Source organism: Macaca fascicularis, chromosome 10, assembly GCF_037993035.2.
Source record: "Macaca fascicularis isolate 582-1 chromosome 10, T2T-MFA8v1.1".
NCBI classification, from domain to species: Eukaryota; Metazoa; Chordata; class Mammalia; order Primates; family Cercopithecidae; genus Macaca; species Macaca fascicularis.
The window spans coordinates 11,989,365-12,006,039 of NC_088384.1; the positions used below are offsets into that span (position 1 = coordinate 11,989,365).

At 55.3% G+C, this 16,675-nt stretch overlaps 1 protein-coding gene across 1 annotated transcript in view; it reads right to left on the reverse strand.

Annotated features, from left to right (window-relative positions):
- Window positions 1–16,675, reverse strand: part of CACNA1I (calcium voltage-gated channel subunit alpha1 I) — a 135,105-nt gene that overhangs the window by 37,314 nt on the left and 81,116 nt on the right. The window contains 4 exon segments of the mRNA XM_065522096.1: window positions 3,566–3,990; window positions 6,723–7,035; window positions 10,790–10,882; window positions 12,506–12,821. Of these exon segments, the coding sequence (XP_065378168.1) occupies window positions 3,566–3,990; window positions 6,723–7,035; window positions 10,790–10,882; window positions 12,506–12,821 (1,147 nt within the window).

Here is a 16,675-nt window from a genome sequence, read left to right on the forward strand (position 1 = left end):
CCCTGGGCCACCTCTCTCTGCGAGCACCACCTCAGACAGGGCTGCTCAGAATAAACATGGGGGTGGAGCATTTCCCGCAGAGCAGTGTCTGGGAGCCAAGGGAGTCAAGCAAAAATACCAGCGGGCCCACTGTCAAGCCCTGCGCAGAGCCTGGGCAACCATGGCTGCCACTGGAGCTGCTTTATGAAGGACATTTCAGAGACTCATCCTCCTCCTCAATGTTACTTTAATTAATTTTTTGAGGCTCCAGACAGAGGATGGTAAACGCACCCCGGGGTGGTGGTGTGAGGCTCAGACAAGACTCTGAAGCAGTGACTCATCAATGAGCACCTACTAAGTACCAGGTTCTCAATGCAGTCGACCCCCTTAGCCACCGTGTGGGGGGATCCGTGCACCCACAATGCAGTCAACCCTCTTAGCCACTGTGTGGGGGGATCCGTGCACCCATTTACAGATGGGAGGTGCCAGGTGAGGAAGGCAAGTGATACACTCCAGGCCACCCTGCCAGTCAACAGCAGAACCAGGATTGGTTTGTTTGGCTGATGTGGAATTTTTTGTTTGTTCTGATATAGGGTCTTGCTCTGTTGTCCAGGCTGGAATACAGTGGCAAGATCACCAATCACTGTAGCCTCAAATTCCTGGATTCAAGCAAACCTCCCACCACCTCAGCCTCCCAAGTAGATGGGACTACAGACATGCACCACCACACTTGGTTAATTTTTTTATTTTTTGTAGAAACGGGGTCCTACTCTGTTGCCCAAGCTGGTCTTGAACTCCTGGGCTCAAGTGATTCTCTTGCCACGGCCTCCCAAAGTGCTGGGATTACAGGCATGAGCCACCAAGCCCGGCCAGAACCAGGACTGAAACCCAAACGTTGTATGATCTATTTGCCTCCCTGAGCAGCAGCCTTCCAAGGGTACGAGAGGGGTGAGGTAATAATCCCTGCCTTGAGGGCGGCTGGACTCACTGGCACCATGCTGGCACAGGGCCTGGCCTGCAGCACACGCTCCGTAAATCGTGGCCTGTCCCTATGAGGGAAAGACACCTGCTTAGTAGATGAGGAAATCAGGTGTTCCCTGTGACCAGACAGGAGACGCACAGTGGGAACAGCGTTTCTCATCTCTCAGCCTGGTCAGGGAGCCACGTGAAGCCTGCTGCTCCCAGAAGAGGCTCCACCTGGCTGGGCGCAGTGGCTCACGCCCGTAATCCCAGCACTTTGGGAGGTTGAGGCAGGCAGATCACCCGAGGTCAGGAGTTCAAGACCAGCCTGGCCAACATGACAAAACCCCGTCTCTACTAAAAATTAGCTGGGAGGGGTGGCACACGCCTGGAGAATTGCTTGAACACAGGAGGCGGAGGTTGCAGTGAAGCCAGATCACACCACTGCACTCCAGCCTAGATGACACAGTGAGACTCCATCTCAAAAAAAAAAAAAAAATGGCTCTACCAGATTCGAGGTTAGAAACCATGTTCAAACAAATGTGGCAGAAGGAGGGAGGCAGGACAGGCCAGAGAGGCAGATCCTGAGGAAGCTTGGACAGGGACCATGGCCTGGCCTGAGGCTGGACCTGCCCTGGCCGTGGTGTTGATGTGGATGGGGTGGGTGAAAAGGCAGGGACCAGCTGTACCCTGGCAAAGAGGCCTCTGCAAACAGCCCTGATGTGTAACATCTGCCATTTTCCATGGTGTAAATACTCCCTCCACGGCCAATTTCAAGCGCCCAACTCTTTCATCACTGGCTTGCAAAATTCCCGAGCGTCTGGAAATTGGCCCTCACCAGCTGGCTCGAGCGAGCCCCTGGCAAGGACAGTGCCAGGGCTTGAGTGTAGCAGAGCTGTGCAGGCCCCCTCGATGCTGCCCCACTTGGAGACTGGAGCAAGCCCTACAGTACTCACTCCCTGTGGGGCTTTCGGCAGGAATGCTGCTCCTCTGCAGGCCTGGGCCAGGCACTGGCCAGAGGCAGGACTCCAAGCAAGGGGGTCCTGGGGCCCCTGTCTCACCAGCTTTCCCCCTGCAGAGAGCCCTCCCGCCAGCCCTCCCCAGAGACCTTTTTAATTAAGCCAGAATGGCTGGCAAACCAGCAGCTCCAAATAGAGTGTCAAGGCAGCCCCGGGGGTCCCATTTAAGTAAATTGAATGGAGCCTGTGCTTGGTGAGCTAACGAAGAGGGAGGTGCAAGTGTGACTCCATGGGGTGCGGCATGCAGGGCCTCCGAAGAAGGAAGGCCGCAGGGAAGCAAAGAGAACGTCGAAATCCCCAGCCCACCCGGGGCGTCAGTCTCGCCGCAGAAAGAAGTGGGTTCAAACCTGGCCCCCAGCTGGCGGCGGGACCTCGGGCCAGTGACATCCCCCCCGTTGGGCCTCAGGGTCGCCAGCTACTAGGTGGGATCCTTCGCATAGCTGGGGAGTGGGTTCAGGGAGCCACCCCATCCAGGGACTGGTGGATGGCAGGAGCCGGAAAATGGTGTTTTTCCAAATGGGGCAGGACCAGACCTGCCATCCAGGCTGTCATCCCTGGGTGGTGCCTGTGGACTGAGGCATCCGTGCTAACCCCACTGCCCCTCCCTCCCGCATCCCCACGGAGGCCCTGCTCTCCTCACACACACATCATCCCCCAGCTCCCACCACCTCCCAGAAGCTGTCCCCTCCCCTGTGTACTATCCCTGGAGCCAGCCAGCCCCATGATGGCCCAGGGGCCTGGGGCACACTGTTCAGCTCAGCACCCACTCCTCCTTGTCCTCCCTGCTCCCAGCACACAGGAGGGACATGCAGAGAGGACACACAGGACAACCACGGGGCCACTCGCCCTCAGCGCCATGGGGCTATATGGGGTGGAGTCACTGGAGAGGACAGGACACCCTGGCCTGGTGAAGGGACGTTGTGATAGAGACAAAGGCCTTGAGGGTAGTGGAAAGGTCTGGATTTTGTCCTGAGGGCAATGAGGAGCAACAGAAGTTTTGAGGCAGGGAAGAGCCCAACCAGACTGGCCCTCTGGGAAAATCACCCCAGCTGTTTGGGGGAGAATGGACAGAAGGGCCCAGGTGGCCAGGCTTGGTGGCATGCGCCTGTAGTCCCAGCTACTTGGGAGGCTGAAGAGGCAGTATTGCTTGATCGTGCCACTGCACTCCAGCCTGGGCAGCAGAGCAAGACCCTGTCTCTCTTTTTTTTTTTGTTAATTTTTTTTTTTAAAGAAGAAAACAGAAGGGCTCAGGTGGAGAGGTGAATAGAAGTCAGATTTGCAGGGACTGGCAGGGGATGCGCTGTGGTTGCCTTGGTGTCTAGGCCGAGCAGCTCAGGAGGAAAAGAGTCCCAGAGAGGCCCAGTCCTAGCCAGCTTCACTCGTTCACTCATCATTCATTCAGCAGACACCCCAGCCTTTCCCTCCTCTGAGCTTGGCCCTGGCTGGGCAGTAAGGTCGCATGGATGTACTGGACCCAGCTCAGCCCAGCACTTCTCAGGGGACAGATACACAAACCGAGGCACATGCATGGGGCTGCCCAGGCCTGGCCAGGGTCCTGGGGCCCTCACACCTCCCCTGCGGGCCCAGCCTGGCTGCGCTGCACTGGCCTGCTCGTGGTGCTCGATGCCCATGCTGACGGTGTTGACCAGGATGGCCATCATGATGCCCCGGTTGAAGTACTTGCTGTCCACGATGCCGCGCAGCTTGGCTCGCGTCTCCCGCCACACGTCCCCGCACAGCCAGACCGCCCCATCCGCCTGCTCCTCCTCCTCCTCCTCCTTCCCCAGTTCCGAGGAGGCTCTGTCCTCGCTGCTCCGGGTCCCGTCCCCATCTGCCTCGTCCTCGCCACCAGCAGAGCTCCCGGAGCCCGAACCCTCCTGGCCCGAGTCGGTGCTGCCCAGGCCTGAGGGCCGCCGGCCGGCCTCATGTTGGCAGCAAGGGCAGCTGGCGGGGTCAGAGGCCAGCGTGGCGGGGATGGGCTGCACCAGGGTGTGGGGCGTCGCGTCCAGGGGGCTATGTCGCGGGCACAGCTCTGAAAAGCAAATGGGAGGGGTGTAGAGTTGTTGCCCACACCAGGTCCAATCCACCCGGGGACACATCCGAGTGCGTTCGGCTCCCAGGCCCACAGGTCTGCCTGGAACCAGCTGACCCAGCCTGGAAGGGCGGGGCGCCCCCGGGGAAGCGGCTGCAGCTCTCTGAGCTTTGTCCACCCCTGTTGTAGATGTGGGGGCAGGAACGCCCACCATGCAGGCTATAGGAGGATTATCTCCCTTAAGGCACATGATGGGCCCAGCACGGTGCAGGGCACGTGTCCATGCTGACCGGCCATCCCTCCTGGCCCAGGCCCTCGGTCAGCACAGGACAGACTCAGAGCCCCAGTCACGCAGCTTGGGAACTAAATGTGATTCTGAAAGAGCCAGGCCAATGCGGGGGCGGGCCCCCTCAGAGGAGGCCACGGTGGCCTTGGTGTTCTCAAGTTTCCTGTCCGTAGAGCAGGTGGGGAGTGGGGAGGGGAGGTTTGTTTCCCAGGGAGGGGAGGAGGCATGGAGCCCTGGGGCAGGGGCGGACCCTCACTCCAGAAGCCCCTGGGACTTCCCTCCACACAAGGGGTGGAGGTGGGGGCAGTGGGCAGGAAGGCCCGCTGGGAAGAGGGAACTTCATTCCTTTGCTGCCCCAGAATCACAGGAGAAGCCTGGGCTGGCCCTGGACTGCGTTCTGTGATCTGTGAACCATCTCAAAGGGGTGGCAGAGAGGCCTCTCTCTGCCTGGTTTAATTTCTTCTTTGTGTTTTCCTGTGTATTCCTAGAATAAACACATTTTGCTTGTGTAAGCCAAAAAAGTAACATGAAAGGGAAAGAAAAGCATGTCACACCTGCCCTTCATTTCCACACTTGCCTCCAGCTGCCTCCCAAGCCCCAAATAAGCACCCCTGACTCGTTCCCACCTCTGGAGCCGGAGCAGGCAGCCAGGAGCCCAGCGGCCAGTCCCACCTCACCCCGGAGGACAGGCCAACGCCCTTCCCTGACTCATCCGGCCTCTGGAGCCGGAGCAGGCAGCCAGGAGCCCAGCGGCCAGTCCCATCTCACCCCGGAGGACAGGCCAAAGCCCTTCCCCGCGCCGGCTCACTGCTCCCACCTGGACATGGGGCGGCTGCCAACTCTCGTTTTCCAGGGCAGAGGGGAGGCGCAGGGGCAAGGGGGCACAGGTGCCAGGAGAGGGGGCTAGGCGGCCGCGGGAAGCCTGTTGGAGTGAACGCTTCTCCCTCACGTCCTCCAGCAACACCGGTGCCAGCCTTGCCTGGCCCCGGCTCCTGTATCCGCATGCCGGGCCTGCCCACGGGCCACCTGGGGCCTCCTCCAAGCCCACGCCTGGACGGCTGGCACCCAAGGATGGGTGGGTGGCAGCTCTGAGCGTGCATTCTTCTGCTTGCCTCCCAAGAATCGATTCCCAGACCATGAAGGCTGGAAGGACTGGGCTTTCCAGAGCAGGGTCTGGGGTAGCTGACTCCCGCTGCTGACGCTGAGTGCTGGGGGCCCCTATCCTCACTTTACAGGCAGGAGACAGGCCTGCAGAGGCCCGCGTCTGCTCAAGCACAGTCCCCGTGCCTGCTGACTTCCTTCTCGGCGCCAACTGGGAGAAGTGGCACTGGGGCTGGGGGCTGGGGGCAGGGCCCACCTCTGTGGCCCTGGCTTGCCTCTTCCCGAGTGATCATTTCCAGGGGAGGCAGGCCCCTGCAAAGCCTGGCAATGCCGGCTTCTGAGATGCTCCCTTCATCTCCCTGACCCTTAGTCTTCCCATCTGAAAAGTGGGGATAATATTACTATCTGCTCCTTTCTCAGGACTGTTTCCTGGAACAGATGAGGCAACCAACAGGGCAGCCCCTTCCAAGCCTAACAGCATAACCTTGGCCAGGGGCAGTGGCTCATGCCTGTAATCCCAGCACTTTGGGAGGCCAAGGCAGGAGGATCACATGAGCCCAAGAGTTTGAGACCAGCCTGGGCAACACAGGGAGACCTGTCTTTACAAAAAAAAAAAAAAATTAAAAATTAGCCGGGCATGGGGGGGCACGCCTATAGTCCCAGCTACTCTGAAGGCTGACGCAGCAGGATGGCTTAAGTCTAGGAGATCGAGGTTGCAGTAAGCTGTGTTGGTGTCACTGTACTCCCTCGGTGACCCTGTCTCAACAACAACAACAAAAAAAAACAAAAGTGTAACTCCCACAGCCCCAGGGCAAGCACAGAGCACAGGGTGGCATGAGTCCCCAACATGCCACAGCTTTGAGGGGGCAGACCCACAGCCCCTTTGTGCCAGGCACCTGGGTCATTGCTCAGCCTGGCTCCAGGGTCATTGCTCGGGTGTGCTGGAAAGCAGGGGACAGCAGAAGGAACCCAGAGAAGGGAGTGATGTGGGCTGCAGCGGGGGAAGAATTTGAGCTTCCCAAGACTGAGGACAGACACTTGTTCATTCCTCTCAAGTGTGGCTCCCGGGGCAGAGCTGCTGTCTCCACACACACAGGGATCGAATGCCTCCAGGGAAAGGCTGAGTTCCACCCAGCACCAGGCCCAGTCCAGTACAGACTCTGACAGGTGCCAGGAGAGGGCAGGCAGAGATGGGGACACAGCTCCCTGGGGGCTGTGAAGGAAACACTTGAGCACAAAGTGAAGACCTGGAATGTGGAGGCTGCTGGGCCTGCTGGACGTGCTAGAAAGGAGCGACACTTGGCATGCAGTGCCTGAGTGCCGTGTCAGATGCAGGGCCACTTACTGTAGTGCCGGGGCTCCTTGGCATGGGGCCCAGGTTTGGCGGGCGCCGGGGCCTCCGGGCCCAGAGCCTGGCGCCGGCTCTGCAGGGCCTGGTAGAGGCCCAGGGCGCGGCGCTTGGCCTTGCGCAGGATGTGGCAGACATACTGGAAGATCTCCTCGTAGCAGTCGCCAGGCTCGGCGTAGCTGGCCACCGTACTGGAGGACAGGTAGCGCTGCCGCTGTTCCAGCATCAGCCGGTGCTCCCGTTGCTTGGTCTCCGAGAACTGGGTCGCTATGACAACGAGGCACAGGTTGATCATGAAGAAGGAGCCCACCTGTGACCAACGGGAGGAGAGGATAGGGACAGGGACACGGATGGAGGGGACAGAGGGGTGAGAGAGGCAGTCATGGGGTGGGGACAGCAGGGAGACATGGGGAGAGGGAGGCAGAGGGAGATGGGGAGATGGGGAGATGGAGACAGAGATGGAGATGCAGGTACAGAGGCAGAAATTAAGCAAGGAGGAGGGGCAGGGACCAAGCAGAGACACAGAGGCCAGAGTAGGGGTAGGTAGAAAGAGACAGCGAGGTACACAGACACAATGACAAAGAAAATGAGACAGGCTCAGAGAGGACAGACACAAGGGAGGGGAGATGCAGGGGATGAGTGGAGACAGGGAAAGAGGCAGGAGAGGTGGAGGGGCCCAGAGAGACACAGGCACAGACACAGATGGGGACAGGAAAAGATCGCTGAGGCCTCGCTCCAGGAGAAGGCGACGGCCTAGGCAGCTCCCCAGGCCCGACTGGGATCTGCTTCAAAGCCCAGCTCCCCTCACACCCCTAGGCCCTGGCCTGGCCCCCATCCGCCTGGGACATCTGCACTGAGCCCAGGGAGGGAGGCCACAGCCCGTTTCGGCTTTCCCAGGCCCTGAGTCCTTGCCCAGCCCTGCCTTCTCTCTGGCCAGAATCTGGCCTCAGCTGGGACCCCAGACGAGAAAAGAGAAGGTCCCTCGGGGTTTTCACGTGGCTTTATTTGTGCTTACAGGAAATGGAGGGGGAGAGGCTGCCCCGGTTGGCACTGGGGATCCCATCTCCTCATGGCCTGATGGCTCCAGGAGTGGGGCTCCTCTCCAGTTTCCAGGCTTTCAGGGCACAGCCCCCTCCCCAGCATTTGCTGAGCCTGGGAGTGAACTTGGCTGCCAGCCAGCCAGAGCAGATAGCTTTCATCCCCCTCAGAGGTGCCTGCCAGGAGGCTCTCCCCGGCTGCAGCCTCATCAACGACGATTGAGGAGCTAGGGTCTGGGAGGGTTACTGGCCCAGAGGACTCTGGGAAAATCCCCTGCCTATCGGGTAAGAAGATGGCCTCCCATCCTTGTCTCAGTCACCTCGTCCACAAGCACTTCCTGGGGAGCTGCCCTGCACCAGGCCTGTGTGAGGGTCGCAGGAAGAGAGGGCTGGGCCCTGCCCTCTGGGACCACACATTTGTCAGGCTCCTACCCGCCTCTGCCTCTGCAGCTGCTGCCCTGGGCGACCCAGGCAGGCCTCCATCCCCTCCCGGCCTCCACTTCCCCATCTGTAAAATAGAAGGCTCAGACCTGATGAGCCAAGAACTTTTCAAGTCAGAAGGAGGCTGGGTGCGGTGGCTCATGCCTGTAATCCCAACACTTTGGAAGGCCGAAGTGGGTGATTCACTTGAAGTCAGGAGTTCGAGACCAGCCTGGCTAACATGGTGAAACCCCGTCTCTACTAAAAATACAAAAATTAGCCGGGCGTGGTGGTGTGTACCTGTAATCCCAGCTACTCAGGAAGCTGAGGTAGGAGAATCACTTGAACCCGGAAGGCAGAGGTTGCAGTGAGCCGAGATCAGGCCATTGCACTCCAGCCTGGGCAACAAGAGCAAGACTCCGTCTTAAAAAAAAAAAAAAAAAAAAAAAAAGACAAGAAAGAAAGAGCACTGGGGGCCCGGGGCCGTGGCTCACGCCTGTAATCCCAGTTCTTTGGGAAGCCAAGGCAGGAGGATCACTTGAGTCCAGGAGTTTGAGATCAGCCTAAGAAACATAGCAAGACCCTGTCTCAAAAAAAAATTTAAAAATTAGCCAGGCATGGTGGTGCGTGCCCATAGTCCCAGCTACTCAGGAGGCTGAGAGGGGACGATCGCTTGAGCCCAGGAGATCAAGGCTGCAGTGAGCTATGATTGCACCACAGCACTTCAGCCTGGGCGACAGAGCCAGACCTTGTCTCTAAAATAAAATAAAAATAATAAAAATAAAAATGTAAAGGAGTACTAGAGCCTGGGCTTGAAGGCCAAGTACCCCTCACCTTTCTGGGGTTCAGGGTCCTCACGGGAGGTGACCCTGCAGGTGACATAGAAGCGCATTTGTCCTGACTTTGCTTTGTGAACCCTTCCCAGCGCCTGGAAAAATTCAGCCCTTTCAGCCTCTCGCCAGCACTCCTTGTCCTGTGACAGGGCCGCCTGAGACCCGACAGCAGCAGCCACAATAGTAGCAGATTGTCCTGTGACAGGGCTGCCTGAGACCCGACAGCAGCAGCCGTAATAGTAGCAGAGCACATGTACTGAGCACTCACTGTGTGCCAAGGGCATGCAGGCTTCAGGCTCTGTCTCACCTAACCCTCCTGAGAGCCCAGGAGCAAGGTGCTGTCACTGTCCCCCATTTCACAATGAGCTTGGGGAGCATTGCGCTTTACCCCATCCGCACCCTTAGCCACCCTGAACCCCACAGCAAGAGCAGATGGAGCATCCTCTAGCCCCTCCTGGGAACCGGAGTCTCCTCCTGCAACCTCAGTGGCTTGTGGCTCCCACACTGCAGTATCCCGACCAGCTTCAGGGGCTCTGTGAGCCACCCCCGCCCAAGAGGCTCTTTCCCTGCTGACCTCCTGAGTCTTTACGGCTCAATTCTGGCATCACCTCCTCCAAGAAGCCTCCCACCTCCCCATCCCTCCTCCAGGCTGGATTGGGAGCCTTCTCTGGGCTCCCTTCTATCATGGCGCCTAAGATGCTGTATAGTCACTGACTGCTGTCAGCCCATCTTCTCACGAGACTGTGAGCGCCTTGAGGACAGGGGCTGAGCCTTACTCACTGCTCTGTTCCTAGCACTTGGCTCAGGGCCTGGTACAGTGTGGGCTTCCTGAATGTTCTAGTGAATGAGTATGCAAGGCCATGGATGGCAATGCTGAATATCTGGTCCCTCTCCTTTTATCTGGGGCATCTCCTCTAGGTCCAAGGCTCCAGCCTCCCCAAGAAAGCACTGGAGCTTAGACAACAGCAGGTGTCTCCGGTCACCTGCCGGTCTGGCCTGGGTCCCCAGGTCAAGGTCCTGCCAGCCCAGGATGGGGCACTGCCCTGGAGGGTCAAGTGTGCCCTCTCCCACCACCAGGAAGCCAGAGAACCCAGCCTCGCAACAGCAGGATTCAGCAGCGGCTCCTGGGAGTCAATCACCTTGACATTTTGGGGACTGTGCTGTGCTGAAGCTGCAGTCAGGCATGACGAGGTGGATGAGCTCACCCTGGGGAGACTGTGTGGGGGTGCAGGCAAGAGGGGCTGGCCAGGAAGAGGCAGGTGGGCCCACCTCCATCTCCAGGTTACCCCAACAAGGCAGGGCTGCCCAAGAGATGGGAGTCCCTCTGAGAATTTCAGGGAGTTCCACCAGATCACCATCAGGCGACCTCCCTCCAAACCCTGCTCAGTCTCCAGGCATCTTGTCTTCCCTGTCCAGGAAAACAGGCATGAGCTGGAAGCCCTTCTGAAGCCTCCAGTCTGAGGCTGCACCTCGGGCTCAGGTCATGCAAAGAGTGTATCCCAGAGATACAACGCAGAGAGACAGGAGCAGAGCATCGGTGGGGAAGTAAGTGCCCAGACATGAGAAATGACAGCAATTGAAGGTGATGGATGCTTCCGACAGCCACCCCTGATGAGCCCCTTCAATCACCTGCTGCCCGGTGGTGCTGAGAAACAGCCCCTCCTGCTCCCTCATCTCGGCTCGCCTCGCTCTGAGGGGCTCCCTGGGGATTCCCAAAGACCCTCCCTCCTCAGGTTCTGAGCGCGCCTAGGAGCCCAGGCTCCCTGACACTTACTATGATAAGCAGGATGAAGTAGATGAAGTTGTAGAAGGAGTGAGCATCCATCACATAGTACATGATCTCCACCCAGCCTTCCAGAGTGATCACCTGCCGCGTGCAGAGGAGAGAGACGGAGAGGGCTGGCCCATCAGAAAGCCCGTAGCCCGGGCAGCACCCCACACAGAGGCCCTACTGTGTGCCAGAACGCATCACACGTGCTGCCTCGAGTCCCTCTCACAGGGGCTGGACAAGGCACATCACATTATACAGGTGAGGAAACTGAGGCTCAGCGAGGGGAAGGCACTTGCCCACTGTCGCATAGCCAGGAAGGGGTGGAGCCAGGATTTGAACCTTGGTCCTTCCGATCTACCACACCAGCGGGAGGGCTGGAAAAGCAGGGAGCCTGCCCCTGCTCCAGCTTATCAGCTGGGCTACCCACCCTCTTTGAGCCTCAGCTGCTGCTTCTGTACGTGGGGAGCCCACCTGGCAGGGTTGGGGTACAGCTCGGTGGAGCCTGGTGGTATGCACTGTGATGAGGCTGGTGTGACTCTGTCACCACCCACCCCACCCCGACTCCTTCCCAGACTGGGGGATGGAGCAGCCTTGGGAAAGACAAACTGTAGGTCCTTGCTGGCTTCTGGCAAATGCACAGAGTGGGACCCCCAGAGCAGCCACCCACTCTCCTGTGCAGACAGTTCCAAAACACAGTTGTTGCCGTCACCTCACACCCTGCAGCTCTGAACAAATGATCCTGACGCTCCCCCAGAGCAAAGTGCCTAGGGCAGCGGAGGGCAGTGCAGGGCAGCACAGGGCAGTGGAGGCAGCGCAGGGCAGCAGAGGCAGCAGAGTTCGGCCCTCCCACCACTCCCTCAGGGAATTCCCAGCTCCCCCGTCTGCCCCTGCCCCTTCTTTCCCAGGACAGCAGAAAGGTAACCTCTACTCAGCACTCTCTGCACACAGGGCTGGCTGCCCTGAGAGCGCCATCTGCTTTATTCTTAACAGCCACCCAAGGTGAGGGGGGCTGTTACTACCCCATTTTAAAGATGAGAAAACTGAGGCACAGAGAGGCCAAGCAATACACCCAAGGTCCACTGCCCTAGTTCCTTCCCTACACAAACCGCAGCCTATCCTCTGCAGACTGTAGGCTGACAGGACAATCAGTGCAGTGGGGCCATGCAACAAGCGCTTTGCACACCATGAGGCTAGCGCTGCTTTGTGAATGTGTGTGTATTATGTGCACTGGGTGACAAGGCGAGAAACATTTCTTACTGACTCCAGATTAGCTACTTGGCACTCCCTGCACCAGAATTTTGCTCAGGCTGTCCCCACCGGGAATGTCCTCCTACCCCATGATCCTGGCCTTGGTCAGCCAATCCCTCCAACAGAGCTTGAATCCTGCCTCTCCTCTCTGAACAGCCCTCCCTGCTGGGATCCATATGGCCCAAGGCAACCTGGGGCTCTGCAAAGAGCTCAGGCTTTGGGGTCACCCAGAGCTGAGTTAAGATCCTAGTTTTGCAATTTAATACATCATCTGTGGTCAATTAGCTTGCTTCCTTTCTTTGAACCTTGGGTTCTCTGTCTATAAAATGGGCACGATAATGCCTATTCTGCCAGCAAGCTGGGCAGGTTTCAGTGAGATAGGGGGTGGCAAATGCCTAGCACAGAGCCCTGCCCACCAGGCAGAGCTGCCCACTCTAGGACCAGGTTGGCCCCAGGCCTGAGCAGCCTCACCTGGAAGATGACAATCCAAGCGTAACCAATGTTGTCAAAGTTGATGGCACCCTTGTGGGGGTTGGCGCTGCCCGTGCGGCACACATTGTAGTAACGGTTCCAGTTGACACAGAGGCCGCTGGCGTTGAGGTCCTGGCGCCCCGCCCCAAAGTCATAGACGTCGTCCTTGGACAGGCAGCACTCACGGCCCTGCTCCTTGAGCGGAGGGATCTCATGGCAGCCCATGATCCCATTGTCCCCCGACAGGGAGCAGATGAAGGGCATCTCATCGTCCTCCTCCGGCTGGTAGTATGGGGGCAAGGCCACATCCCCTTGTCTGTCCACAGGCGAGGGTGGGTAAAAGAGGGAAAGGGGAGGGGTCACTGCCAGGAGGATCAGGAAGGGAGAGGCCATACAGCATGGCAGGATGGCCCAGAAGGCCTTGTCACTGCTTCAGGTCTTGGCACATGCTGTTCCCCTGTGTGGTCACCATTCCCCACCTCTGTTATGGCCAAGAAAACCCCCACTGACCCACTGTGGTCCCCTCCTCTGGGGAGCCTCACTGTGCCTTGCACACACCTTCATTATGGCTCCTGGGGGAGATGCCCCCAACTCCCCTGGGAGGCTGGACATTTCAGCATCCCCAGGCCACACACACTGTTGGGTTCACACAGACAGAGCAGATGCTCAATAAACAAGCACTGGCTTTTACCAATCCAGCAGATGAGGGGTAAATCCTCCATCTGCTCCACCCACTTGCATCTAAGTGATCCTGGGCAGATCACCTCCTCTCTCTGGACTTTGTTTCTTTTTTTTTTTTTTAGACCAAGTCTTCCTCTGTCACCCAAGCTGGGGTGCAGTGGTGAGATCTTGGCTCACCGTAACCTCCGCCTCCCTGGTTCAAGCAATTCTTCTGTCTCAGCCTCCTGAGTAGATGGGACTATAGGTGCATGCCACCACACCTGGCTAATTTTTGTATTTTTAGTAGAGACAAGGTTTCACCATATTGGTCAGGATGTTCTCAAACTCCTGATCTCAGGTGATCCACCCAGCTCAGCCTCCCAAAGTGGTGGGATTACAGGCATGAGCCACCGAGCCCAGCTGCCCCTCTCTGGACTTTGATTTCCTTATCTATAAAACAGACAACAATCCCTACTCTGACCATCCAGAAGGGTTAATCTATGCTTTACTGCAATCCTAATCAAAATCCCAACATTTTGGCCTGTGGAGCCTGCCCAGATGGCTCTAGGATTTATTTGGATGGGAAAATAGTCAAGACAAGTTTTAAAAAGGAGAGAGATAAACAGAAACCAGATCTACAAGAGAGCCAAATGCTCTACAACTACTATTGTTAATACTGTGTACCACTGTGACACGAACAGAAAGGTTAATGGAATGCCATAGAGCACAAAGACAAACCCATGTACAAAGGGAAACTTAGTATATCACAGAGATGGCTTTTCAGACCTGCAGAGAAAGGAGGGGCCCATCAGTAAGTGGTGTTAGGATAGTTGCTATCTGTTTGGGAAATACTAGTTAGATCCCAACCTCACACCATACACAAAAATAAACTTTCTGAAGACAGGTATCCAAAACTAGACATATAAATTATCCCATTTTTAATTTTTATACTGATTACACATTAAAAATAATATTTGGATATAGTAGATTAAGACAAATTGTAAAACTAAAAATAGTAAACTTCCAGTGGATTAAAAAGCATAAATGCAATGAACATCACCACCAAAACATTATAAGAAAATATGGAATATTTTTTGTTAACTCAAGATAGGTATAACTTTCCTGGGTAAGACACAAAATCCAAGTTTTGTAAAGGAAAAGTTCGACCAGATCGACTACATACTAATGTAAAATTTCACTGAGACAAAATATACGAAGTAAAAAGACAAGCAACAAATTGGGATAAAGCAGAGGTAGGCAAACTTTTTGTGTAATGGGCTATATTAGCAAATATTTTTCTGCAGAGCACCTGGCCTCTGTCCCAGTGACTCAACTTTGCCATTGTAATCTGCAAACAGTTACAGGAAATAGATAAACAAGTTGGCATAGCTGTTTCAATAAATCTTTATTTACCAAAACGGGCCATAGTTTGCTGTTGCATAGGATGAAGTATTTGCAACATACAAAGAAGATAAAAGGTAACTATCTAAAGCAGGGGTCCCCAACCCCCGGGGCCACACAGGAGGACATGAGTTTTGGGCGAGAGAGCATTACTGCCTGAGCTCCACCTTCTGTCAGATCAGTGGTAGCATTAGATTCTCATAGAAGCACAAACCCTATTGTGAACTTCACACTCAAGGGATCTAGGTTGTGCACTCCTTATGAGAATCTAATGCCTGATGATCTGAGGTGGAACAGTTTCATCCCAAAACCATCCCCCAACTCTGGTCCATGGAAAAAATCATCTTCCATGAAACTGGTCCCTGGTGCCAAAAAGGTTGGGGACTGTTGCTCTAAAGCATATGAAAATCTCCCGCAACTCAATAAGGAAAAGGAAAAATAACCCACTAGGGGAAAAAAAAAGGACAAAAGACAAGAACAGAAAAATTCACAGAAGAAATAAAAAATGGCCAATATATAGGAAGAAACACTAATGGAACAAAATAACCAAATGCAAAGAAAAAATAATGAGATCATTTTACACCCATCCAAATGGCAAACATTTCAGGGTTGGTAATATTCAGGAAAAGAATGAATGTAAACAGACACTCACATACACTGTTGTGGGAGTATACATTGGTACAACCTTCTTAGAGGGCAATTTGGCACATCCATCAATAATCAAAATGTACACATCCAACCCAAATACATATGGTCACCTGAGTCTCATAGAGGCACCACTGCAATTCAGTGGAGAAAGCGTAGAGTTTTTCCATCACTGGTCCTGGGACAACTGACTATCCACTGAAAATAAATCAATAAATCTTGATCCCAACGGAGACGGGGTGCAGTGGCTAATGCCTGTAATCCCAACACTTTGGGAGGCCAAGGTGGGTGGATCACCTAAGGTCAGGAGTTCAAAACCAGCTTGGCCAACATGGCGAAACCCCATCTCTACTAACAATACAAAAATTAGCCATTTAATAGCGTGGTGGCATGTGCCGGTAATCCCAGCTAACCAGGAGACTGAGGCAGGAGAATCGCTTGAACCTGGGAGGAGGAGGTGGCAGTGAGCCAACATCATGCCACTGCACTCCAGCCTAGGCAACAGAGTGAGATTCCATCAAAAAATAAATAAATAAGTAAATAAATAAAATCTTGACTCTAACCACAAACCATACACAAAACTAGAGATGGACCACAGACCTACATGTAAGGATTTTTTAAAAAGAGAAAGTTCCTAAAAGAAAGCACTGGAAAATATTTTCACAATCTTTAGAAAAGATTTCTTAAATAGGATACAAAAAACAAAGCTAAAAAAATGATTGATAAACTGGACTTCATTACAACTAAGAGTTTCATTCATCAAAGGACGCCATTAAAAGAGCGAAATGTAATTCCTTCTTTGTCACGTCTGTGAGTATTCCGCTGAGTGAATACACTGCCATTTATTTATTCATTCTGCCGATGGTTTGGGGTTGTTCCTGGTTTTTCGGCTCTTATGACTCATAAATATTCTTGTACACATCTTGGGATGTATATAAGCCATCCCTTTTTTGGGTAGACACCCAGGAGTGCTGCCAAGTGAGAGAGGCAGGATTTGACCCTGACTGCCAGGCTGGGGCTCGGGTTCCTAACCCACACACCACACTGTGGCAGTGAGGCTGCCTCGATCAGGAATACCCTCCCCACCCACTCCCTGTGCCCCCGCCTGCCTGGAGACATTTCTCTTGAACCTTTTAGGTTCAGCTCAAGGTCATATCCTCTGAGAAGCAAGAAGTGCCGCTGGTCCTCTGTGAAGCGAGAAGCCCCCTTGGTCCCCACCCTGGCTGGTCTTGTAACCCCTCTGGGCTTCCAGGCCCCACTCTGCCAAGCCCAGAGCCCCCTGAGGCCTAATTTTCAACACATTCAGCCCCCCAGTGAGACAGTACAGAGGACAGTGGCCAAGATAAAGGGTCTCTGCATCCCCAGGGCCCAGCATAGGCCCTGGCCCCTGGAAGGGATTGGTGAGTGTTTGTGGAATGACAGTGTCCTGACACCCACGCAGCCAGGAAGGGGCTGGATGCTTGC